Source organism: Rattus rattus, chromosome 3 (genome assembly GCF_011064425.1).
Source record: "Rattus rattus isolate New Zealand chromosome 3, Rrattus_CSIRO_v1, whole genome shotgun sequence".
Lineage (NCBI taxonomy): Eukaryota > Metazoa > Chordata > Mammalia > Rodentia > Muridae > Rattus > Rattus rattus.
Window position 1 is genome coordinate 147,855,583 of NC_046156.1, and position 21,300 is coordinate 147,876,882.

Sequence of the window (21,300 nt, forward strand, 5' to 3'; positions counted from 1 at the left end):
TTATGGCTATTTCGTGTTTACTTTATAGTTTGTCTAAAAGCATGCTGAATTCTCTGTTAAGTAGCCTTAGAGTGGACCAGAAATTGATTAAACTTATGCCAAAGTTTCACGGTTTTAAGTTCATTAATATATTTAGGTGAATAGAAAGTATTTGATATATGGCCAATTGGAGCTTGGACAGAAAAGCAAATCACAGAAAAAAGATAGAGCAGAATCTGGTGTCCTATACTCTATTGTTAGATCAGACTTTCTAGATTCAAGATACAGAGTTCTCTGAAAGACCTAAGTTTAGAATCGGCATTTTGAAGTAAATCATCTCATAGACTAAGAGGAGACCTTGCAGCACCATTTTATCTAGCAAATGAGGCATAGTGCACTGTGAAGTCAGTGTCTGCAATATAGGGCATCACGAGTGCAAAGTTCATTGCTCTCTGTTCCACATGCATGAGGACATGGGTTAACCTCATGCCTTCCCCAGCTCACAGCATGCTTTGTATAGTCATCAGTTATTTTACAATGGAAAAAATGATAGGTTATTATATTCTTAATTCTTAGTGTAGAAGTTACATTTTAGATGTCTTAATTGGGGTTAGACACCGTATGGTCATTTATTCTCTGCATTTAGACCTGCATTGTGGTTTATAATCTTTCCAGCCACAGGTTTACTGTGAAAGGTATGAATTTCTTCTTACTGACTGGGCCTTTAAGTCCAATTAGATACCATTTGGTGTCGTGAGATGACAGTGACACTGTGCCACACTGGAGCATCTTGCAAAGCCTGTCATTATGCCTCATACGCTACATGACTGGGTAGAATTGTTGACTGCTTTTCTCTCTTAGAAGCCTGCAAAACACCTTCAGAATTTCAAGGAGGAGGCTTCCAGATCGTTTCCAGCTGGATTCCTCCACGTTCTGTGCCCAAAGCACATAGTGTCTTCTACAAAAGGACTTAGTTTCAAATTCTATGAGGCAATCACAGGCAATTGCAATGACCTATATTGTTTTGGGGAATCTCTTACTTCCCACACACAGGAACAATTTGAAGAAAGGATTCCCATGCCTTCGAACTTCGGTTTTCACTTGAGAGCCTGTGGCTCGTCTGGGAAACATTATTATTCTCTCTATTCTCCAACTACTCTGCATATAATATAAACACAGTTCTTGTGTATGCAATTCTCAAAAATAAGTTATACTGAATATTAGAGCTTGTTTGGAGGTTCTAGCAGGGGAGCATAGCTACTCATATGGCCTTAATTAAAGAACAGCCCTCCTCTATTCAGAGAACATCATCCTCTTTAACCAAACACTCAGCTTCCAGAGGGATGCACATGGAAGCAGTGAGGAAGGAAAGTAATAGCCACCTAACCTGCTAGATCAGCCACATCAAACCTGGGGATAAATGGAATAAGAGACGTCACAATCAATTTCTCTCACATCTTCCAGAGGGCTGATATTCAAAATATATAAAGAACTCAGAGAGGTAGAAAACAAACTAATCCAATTAAAAATGAAACACCAATCTAAACAGAGTTCTTGATGGAGGAATCTAATGGCTGAGAATCACTTAAATAAATGGTCACCATTCTTAGTGATCAGGGAAATACAAATCAAAATGACTCTAGGATTTTATTTTATACTCTTCAGAATGGCTAAGATTAAAAATTCAAGCAAGAACCCATGCAGGTGGGGATGTTGAACAAGGGATACTTTCCTCCATTGCTGGTGGGAGTACAAATTTGTATGACCACTTTGGAAATCAATTAGGTGGTTTCTCAGAAAATTGGGAATATTTCTACCTAAAGACCCAAATATACCACTACTGAGCATATACTCCACCCTAGCACCAGGATACTTAATTCACTTATGTTCATAGCAGCCTTTTTCATACTAGCCCCAAACTGGAAGTTATTTAGATGTCCCTCAACATGTAAGTGGTATATTTAAACAATAGAATATTGCTTAGGTATTAAAACAATGACATAATGACATTTGTAGGCAAATGAATAGAACTAGAAAAGAGAATCCTGATTGAGGTAACCCAGACCCAGGAAAACAAACATGATATATACTCACTTATAAGTGTCTATTAGCTTTAACATAAAGGATAACTATGTTATAATCCATAGATCCAAAATAACTAAGTAATGATGCGGGCCCAAGAGAGGATACTTGAATTGCACTGAGAAAGAGAAATGGAACAGACATAGAGGGGTTGTATGGATGGAGGAAACTGAGTTAGAGAGGGTATGGGGAGGGAAACAAATATGGGTAGGCCAGAGAGAATGAGAACTCAGAAAGAGAACTGGAATTGGCTGAGGAGGCATCTCTGGGATGAGTTAGGAACCCAGGAAAATGGAAACACTCTGGAATCTATGAGGTTGAACTTAGTTAGGACACCTAGCGATGGGAATTATGGAACCTGAAATGGCTGCCTACTTGTCCAGGCAAGACTTTCAAAAGAGGGATGTGAATATCAACCCAGCCACAAAACCTTAGACCCATAATTTGTCCAAATCAGGGGTAGAAATCAAGCAGAAATTGAAGGAATGGTAAACCAATGACTGGCCCAACTTGAGAGCCATGCCATGGGAAAGAGCCCACTCCCAACAGTACTAATGGCGTTCACTATACTTGCAGAAAGGAGCTTAGCATAACTGTCATCTGGGAGACTTCACCCAGTAACTGATAGAAACTCACAAGCAAACACTAGTGCTCCTTGGGCAATCTTGTTGAAGATGAGGAGAAAAGATTGAAGGAGTGCGAGGGACCACAAGAAAACCTTTAGAATCAACTAACCTGGGACCATAAGAGGTCACAGAGACTTACTGCCCAACCAGAAAGCATGCAAGGGACATATCTAGACCCTCTGCACATAAGGAACAGAAATGCAGTTTGGTTTTTACGTGGGACCACTAAAAGCAGCAAGAGGGGCTGTCGATGACTCTGTTGCCTGCCTTTAGTTCTGTTTCCCCTAATTCAACTGCTTTGTCTAGCCTCAACAAGAAAAAAGAGTGCCTAGTTCTACTGCAACTTAGAATGCTATCAATGAGAATTCTCCTATTTTCTTAGGAGGGAAGGACTGAGAGGAGAGGAGTGAAGAGAAGCAGTGGTAGGGATATAAAGTAAGTGAACGAATTAGTTAATGAGAAATAAACAAAATGAAAACTTTAGCAAAAATTAGTAACTATCAAAGAGCTTGATGCAAGTCCTTTTTAATTTTTTTCACTTTAGTTTCTCATGGGGAATAAATCAGTTTAAATCTGAATAAGTGAGACATAAGGATTAGACTTACCAGGTGATTAGTAAGAAGCTCAAGTTTTCACTTTTATTTGTCCTTGCAGACAGACCCCCACAGGCATAGAGTATGCTCTGGTAACAAATGGGAGTCTGGCCAGCCAGTGATCTGCGCATTAGCATTCTAATAACCAGAGGCCAATGCGCCATAGTGCTGTGTCAGAACTAATTTATGAAACTAGGTCCATAGGCTCATTAAAGTGGTCACAATTCAGTGGCTGCCCAGTAAAATTAGACTACAGTTTCATTCTCATAACTGTGAATATTTTAACATACGATTAAGGACATATTTCAAGTGTTAAAAACTGGCTTTGATTCTAGAAATGGAAAAACAACAAGATTAGGATGGCATTTACTTTTGCAATATAAAATTGTTTTTGCTTTCTGCTTTTGGCTTGAAAAGCTTGAAATTTTAAAGCACCGGCTAACTGTACTTAGCGTTGGCAAGAACAGTGCATTTTTCCTGTGAATAACAAGCACTTCTGTGCAGCTCAGCTTATGAACCTTAAGGTCATAAACTCACCTGGCTAGGAAGTATCAGCACTATGGGGAATCCAGAGTGCTTCTCACAGAGGCACTGCCCCTGTCTCCCTGCAGCCCTCTCTTCACCACATGCCCACCCATCCTAAGCACCAGACTTCTACAGTTCAAAGTACATTGCTTTGCAGGCTGCTCTCCATATACAAACTGGGCTTTAGTGATCTAGAAAGTGTGACTTCCAAAACCTGGCCAAGAGAAATAAGATGCAGTAAGGAAATGGTAATTCAGTTAGTCTAATGCAGTCCTTTTCAAGATTAACCCTAAGATAGTCATACATCTCTGCAGGAACATGGTGTGTCCTTTTCTGATAGTTGAGGCTTTGAGTACAAGGTGCGCTCAGTTATAAAGATGACTGTAGCAAGCAAAGCTAATGATATTGATATCTCAATATATAAAAATATATGTTCATAAAAGGAGAATAATCATTCTTGCTCTATTTATTTTATAGTGTTTTCGAGATCAAAACTAATAATGACTGAAAAGAAAGGCTTTTTAATGGTATAAAGCTTATACTTGAGTACTATATGGTTATATTCATTTTCCTGTCAAACATAACAGACTGTTTTCTTTATCTCCCGAGTTTTCATTTAACTGAGTGGTAATGAGTCCTTAAATCTTCTAAATGTGAACAATAAAATACTGTGAATGACTACTCTTGACAGTCTTTATGCCATAGCCGAATTATTTAGATATCTATTTAAACCGAGGAAAGATGGGAGAAATAACTCTCAGAATAAAGATTTTCTTCTTAAGTAATTCACAAGAAAAACATTGTTGTTAATTTAGAAGACACCATTATCAGTTTGAATGTCCTTTTATATGAGGTGTGTGACCTACGTCAAGGTCAAATATATAGAAAGTAGTAATGATACTAGAAGTTGTCAGTTTACTACACCACTCAAAATAATGCTTGATGTAAAAGATCACATTAACCTTTAAAATCAGGATGTTTCAAATTGAGTTCTTGGCAAATAAATAAGTCTAAATTTGTCAAGATATCTTACAACCCAGAAATGTGAGAGAGGTATGGTATACCAAATGTCAACAAGTATGGTGTTCAAAATTATTCTAGATCCTATATATGCATTAGAACATTTGAGTTAAACATGAGTGAATATATTTCCTTTTCTTCAGAGTTTTATCTATTAATATGTCAACAGTTGTCCAGGAAGATAAGAACTATAACACATTTCTAACCTATTTTAAATTGACCAATCAATAAGGCACCTTATGTAATTGCATCCTGAAAACATGATTCAGGTCTGTATCACTTTAGCAAATGTGTTGATATAGTTTGCCTAGAGCCATAGGGCTCGCACAAAACAAGTCTCTTCGGCCTAGGATGGCACACATTTAGCAAGAAAATCATTGACAATTGCTGAGCAAAGAAAACACTGCAAGAACTTCTGAAGAACAGAGTTGGATGTAATGATAACAGCCCTTCAGATGTTCAAAGGCAGAGGTCACAAACAGTAGTCAGTGCAATAAGAATGATGTAATGAACTTAAGTTGGTTCCAAAGGGAAAATTGCAGGTATGTATTTAATGCAATGTTGGGAAATCTCTCAATATCAGATCTATGAAGTGATGTAATAGGAATCTTCTATCAAGTGTTTTCAGGTGAAGTTATCTTCCTGTTCTCATTTTTACTTCAGAATAAAATCTGTCTTATTTGCCTCAAGAAAAACTAGTTTCAGCTCACTGACTCTTTTGTTACCTTGACGTTTGCCATGAAATCATGATTTGACTATTTAGTTCATGGAGCTTAAATCATGGAACTTTGATAATAGTTGATAATAGTTACCCTTTCGCTTAGTATTGGAAGTTATAGTTGTAACTATCAAAACAAGATATTTTCAAATAGAGTCTGAGGCTTAATAAATACAATTTTAGAATATATTTTATCTTCATCAGTTTTTCATGTGAATTTGATCTAATAAAACCAATAATTAAATCAAAATATCATTTAAATAGGGCACATCCATGTGGCCCATATATACATAGCCACCAAAACTAGATAAGATTGATGAAACTAGAAAATCCATGATGAAAGGGACTGGATATAGCTCTCTCCTGAGAGACACATCCAGAGCATGTCCAATGCAGAGGTCAATGCTAGCAGCAAACCACCGAACTGAGAATAGGTCCCCCTTGGGGGGAATTAGAGGGAGTATTGAAAGAGTTGAAGGAGCTTTCAACCCCATAAAAACAAGAATGCCAACAACCAGAGCTTCCAGGAACTAAACCACTACCGAAAGATTATACATGGACTGACCCAGGACTCCAACTGCATATGTAGCAGAGAATAGACTTGTTTGGGCATCATGGGAAGAGGAAGTCCTTGGTCCTGCCAAGGTTGGACCCCCAGTGCAGGGGAATATGGGGGAGGCAATAAGGGGGATGTATAGGGGGAATACCTGTACGGGGGAGGTGGAGGGGAGGGTATGGGGGCTTATGAACAGGAAACCAGAAAGGGGACTAACCTTTGAAATGTAAGTAAAGAAATATATCTAAATAAAAAAAAATTTAAAGAGAACAAAAACAAAATAGGGCACATCGATTTTATTAGGCTCTTTGTAAATGCTTGTAGAGACTCATTGTATGACAAATTCTAAGTGACCATGAGCTGTCTCTCCCCATTTCCTAAGGGCACAAACAGCTCAAGCTGGCTTCTGGTTCTTCGCTCTCTAAGATCGATAGGCATGGAGAGAGATATCAACAAGAGTGACATGCACCCACACTGGCTTCATCAACACACAGAGAAGGTTACCTGATTTTACTAGTACTATTCAAGATTTTAAGATTTTAGTAACTAGAAATCAGGCCATGTCACCCAGTACTCACACTGTACCAAATTCTAAGTCACAAAGAGTCACTGCATGTTTAATTGATTTTTGGCACACACACACACACACACACACACACACACACACACACACACACACACACACACGCATGAGTACTTGCGTGCACACAAATATATGATGATGATGAAGATGTAATCAAATCTGAAGTTTTACTGGCGTTTCTAATGGTTTTCTCATTCTCACTAATCCACCCCAAATAGATTGTTCTCTCTCATCATCTACCTGTACACCAGCTACGAGCCTTTGTCTAATTCACTTGTTCATCAAACCCTCATGAGTCTGAAGAGGGTGTATAACAACATATGTATTAACACTGTTATCTCTTCTTTTTAATTCACTACTTACCATAAAGTATATAAAGTGTTTGTTACTAAGATAATACTGTGATGTTAAACCATGTTTTCTTTATCATACTCTATGATTTGGTCTCAAAGTTCTTTATGTCATTCCAAACATACCCTTTTAAATGCAATCCTCTGTTGAATTGTTTACCTTTAAATTCTGCTCATTTATCTAGTTAGCCAGTAATTATTATGTATATACTTATACACAATGATCAGAATGATGAATTGGGAATTGAGGATATGCTAAAATAATTTGTTGTTAATTATTTAACACACAGCCCATCCAAAAGGTACTTACGATAAATGCAGTCTAACACAATATCATAAGCTCACACAAATATTATATGTGGTTTTACTTTTTAAATAAAAGTGTATGTTGGATTCAAATGTGTGACTCTAAACCATGAACTCTGAGCATGACAGCGTCTCATTGTTAAGATGCCTGACATGTTGGGAACAGTTCTAAATATTAGAAGGAAGAAACTTTAACTCAGGAGCCTAACAAATGGCCTTTTATATTTTCCATGTTTAGACATTTTACTCCAAAGTCCTTTCTTCCTAGCAGAGTGAATAGAAATTGAAGTTTAATTAGCCTTTCACTCACCCTGCCTGTGTGTAACTTCCACATTGCAAAGGCAAACAGGAGGTCTCTGCCACAGTACCAAGATGCTATTTGCCCTTCTGTATGGCCCTTTCAGAATATGAGCTTTGGCCTTTCACAAAGCTTGGCTGTTCTTATATCGTTTAATCCTTTATCTATACAGATCATTTCAAGAGTGGACTGGACTGTTCATCCTTTGCCAAGGCTTTCTCTTCAAAATAATTAGCTGAGAACCTGTTCTCTGACAGATAAACCTAGACTTTGGGTGAGGGTCAATAGGACACTGCAAACACACATTTGCATATTTAAGTATAAATTTTATGTGCTTGTAGGAAAATTCGGCATTTAAGCACTAAGACTAATGTACTGAGAAGAAACTAAAGATTCATATGTTCTCTTTTAATATTTAAAGATATTATTTTATTCTCTTATGTGTATGGATGTTCTGCGTTCATATTGGTTACATAGTATGTGCCTACCTAAGGCCCATGGAAGTCAGAAGAGGGCATAAGAGCCCTAAGGGCTGGAGTTACAGATGGTTCTGAGTTTCCATGTGAGCAGTTAGACTCAAACCTGGGACCTTTGCAAAAGTCTGAGGCAACTCTCCAGGCCCTCATGTCAAGTTTTAATACATTTGATGGGAAGCTAATAATCTGAAAATACAGATTTAGCAGCCTGTCATGAAAGGCTTTCTCTAGTTTTAACACGTTGTCAACTATTTTTACAACCACTGACAGCACATTATATAAAAAGTAAGGACACTGACAATATTTTTCATTGACAGCCTTGTCTCATATTTTTTGTTTATGTATGAGGATAATTTCACATTTTCATTTTATAAGTCATGATATCTAAAGTAGAAAGAAACAATGAATGTTATTACATTTTCACAGACAAACAGACTCTGCTATTTTCACAATCTTTACTTATATTTTTTCCAGCTATACCACATATGAAAAAGTGTAAACAGCCTCAGTAGTCACTGTGCCTAATTCTAAATCACGAGTCACTGCCTATTTAATTGACTTTTGGCATATGTATGTGTATGTGTATATATATATATATATATATATATATATATATATATGACTCATGTAATCAAATCTGAAGTTTTAACTGGCGTTTCTAATGGTTTTCTCATTCTCACTAATCCATCCCAAATAGATTGTTCTCTCTAATCATCTACCTGTACACCAGCTCCAAGCCTTTGTCTAATCCACTTGTTCATCAAACCCTCATGATTCTGAAGAGGGTGTGTAACAACATGTGTATTGACACTGTTATCTCATCTTCTTTTTAATTCACTACTAATCATAAAATATATAAAATGTTTGCTATTAAGAATAATACTGTGATGTTAATCTATGTTTTCTTTATCATGCTCTGTGATTTGGTCTCAAAGTTTTTCATGTCATTCCAAACATACTCTTTTAAATGTAATCCTCTGTTGAATTGTTTACCTTTAGATTCTGCTCATTTGTCTAATTACATTCAATTTATTCCTACATAGTCCTTCAACTTGCCCTTTTATTTAAGTAAAAAATTAATATTTTCAGTGACATTAATTTTTTTCACTGCTGTGATTTGAGGGCTCATTATCAGAGCCATGTTTTTGCCTGTAACTCTAATTTTCTCTCCATCCTCTTTTATTTTTCTAACATAGGTTATGACTTTGCATAAGATATTTATCTTATCTTTAAGTGTATCTCACTGAACACAATTTTTCATGTCATATGTTACACATGTGCAATAATTCCTTTAGGAGAATTGTCATCACACATGATTTAATTCTCAACATTATTTTTTATTTAAAACTGGAAAATTATTATCAGAGTAGATTCACTAATTTATATCTATATCTGTAGCATATAGCATTTCACTTGCTCTCAAACCAAGACAATGCATGATATTTTCTCTCTAGAAAATGTAAACTCAATATTTCGATTGGTATAACTTAGATTTCCTGTTACTGATGAAAATGAGAATTTTTCATTTTTACTTTGTGTTGTACTGCTGTGAACAGACACCATGGCCAAGGCAACTCTTATAAGGACAACACTTAATTGGGGCTGGCTTACGGGTTTAGAGGATCAGTCCATTATCATCAAAGCGCAGGTATGGCCCCGCTCTGCCAGACATAGTGTAGGAGGAGCTGACAGTTCTACATCATCATCCAGGTGCAGGCAGAAGACTAGCTTCCAGGCAGCTAGAATGAGAGTCCACAACCACAGTGACACATTTGCTCCCAAAAGGCCACACCTACTTCCAAAAGGTCATACCTCCAAATAGTGCCACTCCCTGGGCCAATCATATTCAAGTCACCATATTTATTTATCACATCTTCTATAAAGTGGAGTTACTAGTGTTTTTTGTATTTCCTAAGTTTATTTTTGGTGTTTTAACTCATTTTTCTTGTGATGAAAAGACATATTTATATAGTGGCACAAATTCTTTGTCAAGGAATTTTTTTTGAAGTCTTTATGTGAGAAGAAATGCTAACTTAATGTAATAGAATCTATCAATGTTATATTTTAAAGTCAGCGATTTTTTATGTCTGGTTTATGAGCATTATTCCATATTCTGAGCTAATAAATGCATTCTCATTTCTGAACCACTTAAATTTTACATATTTTACCTTTCATGTTTAAAAAATACTTTTATCCCAGTGTAAAGTAGGAATTCAGTTTTATAATCAGTCCTTTAAGTATGAAATTATTATAACACTATTTGTTAAAAAAAATCTACTATAGTTATATAGTAAATGCTAGAGGCTGATATAGGGTGCTATGAACGTGAAGACAACATGAGCTACAGAATCTAAAACCCAACCTTCTCCTTTCTTAAAATTTTAACATTTCTTTTAAGCTTACAATTGGCAACTGTATGCATACACTCTCATGTCTTTGGGAATCCTGTAAATCTCAGACTCTTAATTTCCAGTTCATGAAGTCAGAATATGACTGCTCAGGAGATACATTCATTAAAATTATATTAAAATTTATATTATAATTTCATTTTTCCTCAATAAATGTTGTAAAAATTATGATAATATAATGCTAGAAATTAATAACTCCGTTTAAAAAGAAAGCTGTATCCCATATGAATATTTATGATTCATATTTATTATTCATATTTATTCATATTTATTATTCATATTTATTATTCATATTTATTATTCATATTTATGTTGAGAGGTCTCTAAAAATCTACAAATCAGATGGTTTTTCATTATCTTTATTTTCATGTCTCGATTCTTCTTTCATTTTTAATACTTTTTCCACAATAGTCATATTCTAATGTGGTATATATGTAATTCATTCTTAGTGTCTGACTTTCCCTAATATGCTATAAAATACGGAAGCATAAGAATCTAACCGTTTTGCATGTATAAAAATTCTCACTTACTCCTTTACTCATGTAAATGAGTTCCCATACATTTTATAGTGACTCGCACACAAGATTTGTGTAAGAAAGAATGAAGAAAATTCTTAGCTGTCACACAAAAGTGAAGACCTGAGTTTAAATCCATAGAATCTACATAAAGAGACAGGGGAGGTAGGCATAATTCCAGCATGAATGTGGAGGTAGAGACAAAGCTCATGAAAATTGAGTTCAATGAGATATACTTACAGGCAATAAGATTAGCCAGAGAGCCTTCCCTAACTGATGAGCTTCATGTTCAGTATGAGACTGTCTCAAAAAATAAAGGAGAGATCAAGGGAAAATAACAGATGTAGACTCAGAGTTTCCATATATGTACACACATGTATTCCTACATATGCACTCACGTGCAGACTAACACATACAAGCGCCACATACAAAACATCACAGTGGACACATAACATAAGTTAATTCATAAATAAAATTGTAAAAGGACTTGCATAAGTAAATAAAATCCAAGATATAATGCTTCCAAATTGTTTATCAATAACTACTATAAACAATGCTATTTTATATTTTTAGATATCAACATGGCAGGGGAACCCAAACCATATAGACCAAAGCCTGGAAGTAAGAGGCCCTTGTCTGCGCTTTACAGGTAAGAAACACCATCCCATTATACATATAAAAATTTTGTCACTTTATGAGTCAATATGTTATGCAAGAAACTAATTTAAAACAACAATCTTTATTCTTAAATTCTGGTGATCAAACACACACACATTTGTAAGCATAACAGATATTTAATATTCTTACATATATACCTGCTAATCATGTTCTCTTGCTGCAACAAAAATATTTGAGGAAAACAACTTAAAAGAAGACATACTTTATTTCATCCCATGCTTTGAATGTCTTAGTAAACAATTGACTGTGTTGTTCCTGGGCTAATCATGAGAGAGTTTGTTTTTGAAAAAGTTTAGAAAAGAACAAAGATCTTACTTGTTGACACATAGGAAACAGGTGACAGCAAAGGCGTCGAAGGAAAGCTTCAGAAACACATCTCCAGCGACTTACTTCCTCTAATCAGACGTGCATACTAATGTTCCACTTGGCATGAACTCAGTAGATTAATTCATTTATAATGTCCATCATCCTCCTGACTCAACCACATCTCAAAAGTACCACCTGCTAGGAAAAAATGCTTAAACATACACGCTTTTGAAAGAGTAGTTCATTATCCAACTGCAGCAATAATCATTCCATTAGGCCAGACACATGGTTCAGTGGTAGAGGATGCTTGCAGTTCCTCCAGAGAACATGAGTTCTCTTGCCAGGACCATGACAAATCTTCACTGCTGACCATCTCCCACATGCTATGTACTATGGTGTCTCCATGATACTTGGTGTGCTTTTACTTCAGTCCTCTATGATAAATCAAGATCTTGAGCTTACATGTCTTAGTAATTTTTATCAGTTGGGGCCATTAGTGAACATGATACCAATAGTCAATCAACCCCAGATCAACTGACATCAGACACAAGCTTTCCTCTGATTGTAAATTAATTAAGTCTATTTTGTTATTCTTCCCATGATTTTCTTGTACATATGATCCGAGAATGACAAAGATAGTTCTCTATTGAGACAATCCAATTCCTTCAGAGGTGCGCTGACCTCAGCAACTCGTAGAACGAAAAATATTTAATGGAGGCTGGCCCACCGGTTCTGAGGTTTAGTTCATTATCATCCTGTGGGAAGCATGCTGATACACAGACAGATGTGGTGCAGAAGGGCTGTGAGTTCTACATCTGAATCAGCAGGCAGTAGAAAAACACTTGTCCTGGCTGGAGATTTGAAACTTCAAACCCCTCCCCCAGGAGACACTTCCTCTAGCAAGATCACATCTACTCCAACAAGGGCATACCGCCTAATACTTTCAAACAGTACAACTCCCCATGAATTGCTGGGAGCCATTTTTATTCAAACCACCACAACTAAGGTTGATAGCTATAATTTTTCATTCTATTTTTCTATCTTGTTTCTGTATCAGTTCATCAGTGGCTATACCTGTTTTCAAAATAGATAGAATTTAGACCTTGATTGCTCTGTATGCATGCTTATTAACATTGTTGATCCAGGGAAGAAGACAAAAGTAACCTCATAGCACCATAGAATGTGCTCATTGTTTGTCTGTTTGTTTGTTTGTTTGGTTGGTTTGCTGTTGTTCTTCAACAGCCACTTTTGGAAAACAATAGAGAAAAACCATTGTGCAGTTAAGCCATATGTCCTACTTCATGTGTTTTTGCACTTTTCTTTTTTAACTTTAAGTGCTGACTTTGCATCTGTCTCTGTAAAGTTCTCTTTAGTTAGATGTAGCAAGTTGTTCCAGACTGTTGAGATCTCTATCATCCGATTTATTGGTGCTCTTACAGATATGTTCCATCATTCAGTGAGTACCCACAGCAAAATAGCTGAGAGAAGCGTTGAGCAAGCCCTCCTCTTTTACTGATATCACTTGGCTAACAGAGACTTAAGCAATATGTGATCAGATGGACTGTATTCTGATAATAGATGGTGAAATGGGTGCTCATGAGAAGGGCCCATGCTGTTCTCTTAACCTTATTCTCTGAGCAAATAGCAGACATTTGGTTGATTTCCCAAATTAAAAGATAAAGATTATAAACAGATCTCTTGGAAGGTCCTATTTACACTGAAGTTCCCTAGTCTATCCAGTACATAACCATCAATGATTTTCAAGCTATTGTGGAAAAAACATGAAATTTATGTATCTTCTTCATTTGGATAACTCAATGTACTCAATCAGAAAATAATTACATAAAGGTATTCAACCTAAATAAAATATTTTATACAAAAAAGGTAGCAACAAGAATAAATTCTGATAATTGACCATAAAGTACTTTTTAGTGACAGGAATATGCAGGTATTAAATTATTACACAAACAAACGATGTTTTTAATACCTTGTTTGAGGCAAAGCTAGACAATGCCAAATTATTTTATGGTTAGCTTCATTTTAAATGTATGCAAATATAGTTGATACTAATACAGAACCTTTAAAGTCATGTATTCAATTATTAACAAAGCAAGCTGGCAAGGCTTTTCTTCTTCCTTCTCTCATTATGGCTATTCGTGTCTCCATAATGCTGTTAGTTATCATAGTCTCTGTGTTCTGGGATTGTTTTGATTTCCTTGTGGATAGGAAAGCTCATGACAACACACTAATGTCTTTCTGTAATTTTTTACACTACCAAGATAAATAGAGTTATACATGCAAAAGAATTGAAAACAAGTTTTGTTTAACTATGCTGTACTGTATATAAATTATAAGAGTGGGGAAATGGTCATTTGTCCTATTTCTATCTGTTAAAAAAAACTTAAAGCTGAGGTACATGCAAACTGACAGTAACAATGGAAACAAAGAGGAACGACTGTGCAGCTGAGAAAGATCCCCCATTATTTTTACATATTTTTCATTCTTGAATAAGTTTAATGTTACTTTACTTTCATAGGGAAAATGTCTCTGCAGTCCTTATTCATCTATCTACCACACAACTCCAGCAGGCTGGCATTATATGCCTTGTTGTATAACTAAGAAATCTTAAGTTTTGAAAAGAATAGTAGATTTCTTGTCAACGCAATGTGCCAAGATTAGTATCTGAACTCTGTTCTTCAGCCTCTAGGTCTAGTGACCTTGTCATTAGAACGCAGCTTTTAACATCCATTTTCCTACTAGCACTTAATGGAAATAAATTATACAAACTGTGGCTTTTTGAGTCACCAACAAGAATAATCAATCATGTGCATACCATGCTAGCAGGTGAAAGAACAAAGACTGTGTATCAGATACATTGTACAAGCAAGAAACTTGGTATCTACTTCTGCAATGGTAAGAGTAAGTTATCTAACATACTGGTTTCCCTTCTACCCTTCTTTTTTCTTCCACACTAACGTTGTACTCAAGGATCTTCACATGTTGTACCTCTTACCTATATCACTTTCACTGTTTTTTATTTTGTTATGAGAAAACTGTACATTTTTGTCCAAGCTGGCTATGAACTCACATCACAACACATTGCAGGCATTGAGTTTTTGATTTTCCTACCTCAGTCTTTGAACTAGCTGGAGTAACATACTTGTTTCATTAGTCCAAGCTGCAATTTTCTTGATCATGAAAGATCCTGTAGCTGAGGTGAAATCGCACATTCCATGTGGAAGAGGTGATATCCACTTGGAAATGACACAATCTTTACTTCCTAGTGTTGGAAGATTTGAATCTATTACTTTAAACTCCATGGAATACCATAGCTGTATTTGTTCATCCATTTACTAACGCACACACTTTAATATGGCCACAGAACACTGATTTACTATGCTTCCAGGGGTCAAAGAACTGCTGGTACAGAAATGTAAAACTACATAGTAAAAGGAGAGCATAACAGGGGGAAAGTGTGTTATCTGTATATTTAAAGGAAGTTTCACAATTACTATAGGCTTTGAACTGCTGTGTCTCCATAACAATGCTCTATCATTGGCCATACTCTGCTTTCTCCACTGAATAACCATCAACACAGTGATGTTCTAGATCTTATTTTAATAGAAGTTTTCAATTTAGTTATAGAGATTTCATTAGTATGTACTGTATGTTTAATTTACATGGTATGAAGAGTAGATAGAGAAATAAATTATAAGAGTTAAAGTAATCTGAATGTACTGTGCACAAGTTAGATGCAGAGATAGATAAAGGCCACCCAAATGCCTGCATGGGCTTCAGGAAGAAGATGAATGAGAGCATTCCGTCTCATCTCTGATTGCCTAAGTGGGAGGAAGTAGGGTCTCTAGAAGTTAGGGGGAGAAAGGTGTGCTTGAGCTGCCTTCTAAACAAGTAAGGACTTCATACAAATGTAAGGGTGTAATGAGCAGAGAAAACATGCAAGGGCTGAAGCATAGAGTAGACAGAGGAGTATTTCATAGAGAGAGCTGGCAGGACTAACTTGGAGGGGAACAGGAGCATTATCTTGATAGGGCCTGCAAATATCTTTATTCATGATATTAATATTAGGCTGTTATTCTGCAGATAAGAAATCATTTAAAATATGTGACTGATTGGAAGTGAGCTGTGAAGGAGAGATGCCCAAAATTTCTAGCATAGGCAAAAAGAGAATGATCACAGAAATGAGACAGAAGAAACAAGAAAGGCACAATAAGCATGGACAGCTCAGATGTGATGTCTGTACAAGGGTGGGAAAAATAAATGGCTCCTATGAACATGAATTCATAGAGACAGGCAATTCATTAAAATAGCTCTTGAAATAAAAAATGTCTCCCATTAGAGTCCATTTGTAAATGAAACATAATTAATCATTTCTGAATATTTCATAAATATTGGACTTAGTCCTAACCATGAATAGCTCATCTACTCTGCAGGGAAAATACTGTAATTTTTAATAAATTGCACCATCCAATGTTCTGTGTACATTGCAAGTTTCTATGGTGCTCTGAAATTATGATTCTCCCCTAGGAAGCAAGTTTTCCTGCATGCTAAGTTCCAATTAATGCTAAATAATTGGTAAATGACAATTATTATTTGACTCTTGCTTCTGCTTATAAAGGCATTTCCACTATGGTTTGGGTAAAAATAACAAATACACCAAGGAACAGAGGAATGATTATCAAAGTTAAACACATGCAGTTTTTCAGTCAAGAAGTGGCAGCCTTCTGCTGTAGAGAACACTGTTTAAAAGATGGATAGTACAAAAGGTTTCATCTCATTAACCTTTAAACATAATTAAGTACCATTTTCAAATATTGTGGGCATCACACAAGTCCTTTTATATCCAAGAAGACCTTACTAATCAAGACAGCATGAAGAAAAATTCAGGACTTCTTAAACTTGGAAAACAATAGCGTTTAGGTACCAGAATCATTGTTTTCAGGCCATCTTCACTGGCACTGGAAGTAATGGATGTGGGGAAAGTTATTTTCATGATCAAAATCAGAGCTTGTCTAAGCAAAGTGACTACAGTGAAATACCCATGGTGATTTATTTTTCATTCCATCAGTAACATGGATTTTGTTATCTTTCATATTGGTTCTGGAACATCTCAAGGAAAAGAAACCCCTAGGAGTCACAGAATGAATGCCTTCTGAGATCTTAGCAATAAAATTAAAATTATGGAAGTTAAGTTCTATTTTATTGCTGAAACAAAGTCAGTATCAGAAAAAAGTGTCCTGTACATCTCTAGCTTGCTGGCTTCCTCAGCTCACTGAGTTCATTATGTAGTGTTTGATTGTTATATTTATTTTGCTTCTCCTTTGATAGTGTCAAGGACAATATACCCTCACTTGCAGAAGTTTATCTCCCTCTGTGGATACCATCAACATAGAAAAGCCTTCTTTCTGTTCTTCATCTTTATTAAGGTGGGGCCGCCTGAAAGGCAGCTCCTTTGCTTCCAACGTGGAACATGAGGAGGAAAGGAAGTACCTTTCTTTATTTGTACGTATGTACATCCTATCTTCCTCCTCACCTAGACAGAAACCTAGTGATAATGTTGAGAAACTTGCAACCAACTCAATTAGTTAATGTATCATATAGCTTCTCAAAGCAAAAGCTTTTATTAATCTCTACTTTGTTACATTTTGTAGCTATTGTGTTATTTTGTAAAATTATAATGTAACCACATCATTTATTCATTTCCCTTCTTCCTATCAACCCTCCCATATGATCCCCTGGTTCTTTTTCAAAGTCATTATCTCTTTTTTCATTAACTATTAGCATGCACACACACACACACACACACACACGCACACACACACACACACGCACACACACACAGACACACACACACTTCAAAATACATAAGTTCAACCAGCTCAGCATGTAGAATATTACTTCATACATGCTTTCAGGGATGACCATTTGGTTATCCAAAGCAAAAGGCATTTAATGGTTTTGCTTATGGTACATTACTCACAATTTAAAGCTAAGCAAATGTAACTTACACACCTTTTTACTAAAAGTGTTCAAAGAAATGCTGACACATTCCAATAAAATAGTTCTGCTGCAGGCAATTCTCTGCTAAGTTAAAGAATGGCCTCTTTGTCATTTTCTGAGTAATTTTACTGTACAAATTTCTATTATTATCTTCTTGCCCATAGAGCAGGACATGATAGTGATAGAGGGGATATTATCATGTAATTCCTTAGCACAAGAATCTATGTAAGTCCAATGTGATTCATATAATTAAAAAGTCCAACATCTGTCCACTTGATTTGAGGCCAAATTTTAAAAACATGGAAGTAACAACTCAGGAATTAATGGAAAGGTAAGATCAGGCAAAAATGGAAGTATATTAAGAAAATATCTTAAATGTAATAGGTTACAAGTCTTTCTCCAGGGTCTAGCCCACATGCTCAAAACTCATTGAGAAAATTAAAACAATAAGAAAGATCAAGCCAGTATATCCTCTTTGCAATTGATCAGTCCCGTAAAAATTTTTGCCAATGAAAATTACCTAGATGCAGCCTAGAATACAGAATTTAAAAGATAAAGGACTGCGTGGGAACAGCAAATATTACAAGATTTCTGATAGGCAAGGTTTAAAGAGGGGATAATTAACATAGAAAAGGAAGGTATTTATATATTTGAGAATTTATTTTTCTTTATTCTCTTTTCTGGCAGAAATGTATTACATAGAGTTTTGTATGCCATCATCTAAAATTATAAAAATATCATGTTATATCACGTGTATATACACACACATATGTAAGGGCCCACATGCATGCATGCGTACACACACACACACACACACACACACACACACACACACACACACACACGGGGGGGGGAGAGAGAGAGAGAGAGAGAGAGAGAGAGAATTTAAAGCTGCTAGTATTTTTCTCATGAAGTCTCACAAAGAAATCATCAAAGATTCCTTCATAATTTATTCAAGGTAATTATCTATATTGTGACATCCTCTGGCATATTTACCACCTAATATAACTCCCACAATGGAGTTCCAGGGTCTCCTAAGCTTAAATTGCCCACAAATTTAAATATTTATGTGAGACAGAAAGTAAGAGAGGACCAACTACTTGATGGCTTGATCACCCAGTCCTCAAATGTATAGAAAATAGACACATGTATGGGTGCTGTGAACATGTTCCACACTGACCAATGGACCGGCTACTCTGTTCTTTGGTGAGAGAAGACATGGATCAAGGGCTAGCTACCATGATATTGAAGGAACTGAAATTCGTGTTTTCTTCTTTTTGTCTTCAGGTGAGAAAAAAGATAGAGATTTTACTTTACAGAGTGAAGCTTATTTTCAACTAGTTGTTTTCTTGAAAATACATGCTCTCTTTTTGGATCAAGTTTTTTCATCAAAAAGACTCACATATATCCTTTAACACTATGTGCCCCTAATATTGAACTGTTTGATTTTTTCCTTAGATTGGGGTACGGTGATTACAGTGTAGACAGTACCAGAGCTAGTTAGGACAATGTGCATCTTACCTTTCCCGTGCATGGAAGGAAGATGGTTTGTATAAATTACTTCTTTTTTTTTCCCTTTTTTTTTTTTAATTAACTTGAGTATTTCTTATATACATTTCGAGTGTTATTCCCTTTCCTGGTTTCCGGGCAAACATCCCCCTCCCCCCTCCCCTTCCTTATGTGTGTTCCCCGCCCCATCCTCCCCCCATTGCCGCCCTCCCCCAACAATCTAGTTCACTGGGGTTCAGTCTTAGCAGGACCCAGGGCTTCCCTTCCACTGGTGCTCTTACTAGGATATTCACTGCCCTATGAGGTCAGAGTCCAGGGTCAGTCCATGTATAGTCTTTGGGTAGTGGCTTAGTCCCTGGAAGCTCTGGTTGCTTGGCATTGTTGTACATATGGGGTCTCGAGCCCCTTCAAGCTCTTCCAGTTCTTTCTCTGATTCCTTCAACGGGGGTCCTATTCTCAGTTCAGTGGTTTGCTGCTGGCATTAGCCTGTGTTTGCTGTATTCTGGCTGTGTCTCTCAGGAGCAATCTAAATCCGCCCTGTCGGCCTGCACTTCTTTTGCTTCATCCATCTTGTCTAATTGGATGGCTGTATATGTATGGGCCACATGTGGGGCAGGCTCTGAATGGGTGTTCCTTCTGTGTCTGTTTTAATCTTTGCCTCTCTATTCCCTGCCAAGGGTATTCTTGTTCCCCTTTAAAGAAGGAGTGAAGCATTCACATTTTGATCATCCGTCTTGAGTTTCATTTGTTCTAGGCATCTAGGTAATTCAAGCATTTTGGGCTAATAGCCACTTATCAATGAGTGCATACCATGTATGTCTTTCTGTAATTGGGTTAGCTCACTCAGGATGATATTTTCCAGTTCCAACCATTTGCCTCAATTTCATAAAGTCGTTTGTTTTTGATAGCTGAGTAATATTCCATTGTATAGATGTACCACATTTTCTGTATCCATTCCTCTGTTGAAGGGCATCTGGGTTCTTTCCAGCTTCTGGCTATTATAAATAAGGCTGCGATGAACATAGTGGAGCACGTGTCTTTTTTATATGTTGGAGCATCTTTTGGGTATATGCCCAAGAGAGGTATAGCTGGATCCTCAGGCAGTTCAATGTCCAATTTTCTGAGGAACTTCCAGACTGATTTCCAGAATGGTTGTACCAGTCTGCAATCCCACCAACAATGGAGGAGTGTTCCTCTTTCTCCGCATCCTCGCCAGCATTTGCTGTCACCTGAGTTTTTGATCTTAGCCATTCTCACTGGTGTGAGGTGAAATCTCAGGGTTGTTTTGATTTGCATTTCCCTTATGACTAAAGATGTTGAACATTTCTTTAGGTGTTTCTCAGCCATTCAGCATTCCTCAGCTGTGAATTCTTTGTTTATCTCTGAACCCCATTTTTAATAGGGTTATTTGTCTCCCTGCGGTCTAACTACTTGAGTTCTTTGTATATTTTGGATATAAGGCCTCTATCTGTTGTAGGATTGGTAAAGATCTTTTCCTAATCTGTTGGTTGCCGTTTTGTCCTAACCACAGTGTCCTTTGCCTTACAGAAGCTTTGCAGTTTTATGAGATTCCATTTGTCGATTCTTGATCTTAGAGCATAAGCCATTGGTGTTTTGTTCAGGAAATTTTTTCCAGTGCCCATGTGTTCGAGATGCTGCCCTAGTTTTTCTTCTACTAGTTTGAGTGTATCTGGTTTGATGTGGAGGTCCTTGATCCACTTGGACTTAAGCTTTGTACAGGGTGATAAGCATGG

The 21,300-nt window shown here is 36.5% G+C and overlaps 1 protein-coding gene across 1 annotated transcript in view; it reads left to right on the top strand.

Moving 5' to 3' along the window:
• Positions 1-21,300, top strand: part of Ralyl (RALY RNA binding protein like) — a 680,590-nt gene that overhangs the window by 556,196 nt on the left and 103,094 nt on the right. The window contains exon 3 of the mRNA XM_032898664.1: positions 11,609-11,684. Within this exon, the coding sequence (XP_032754555.1) occupies positions 11,609-11,684 (76 nt within the window). The remainder of the gene's footprint in view (positions 1-11,608; positions 11,685-21,300) is intronic.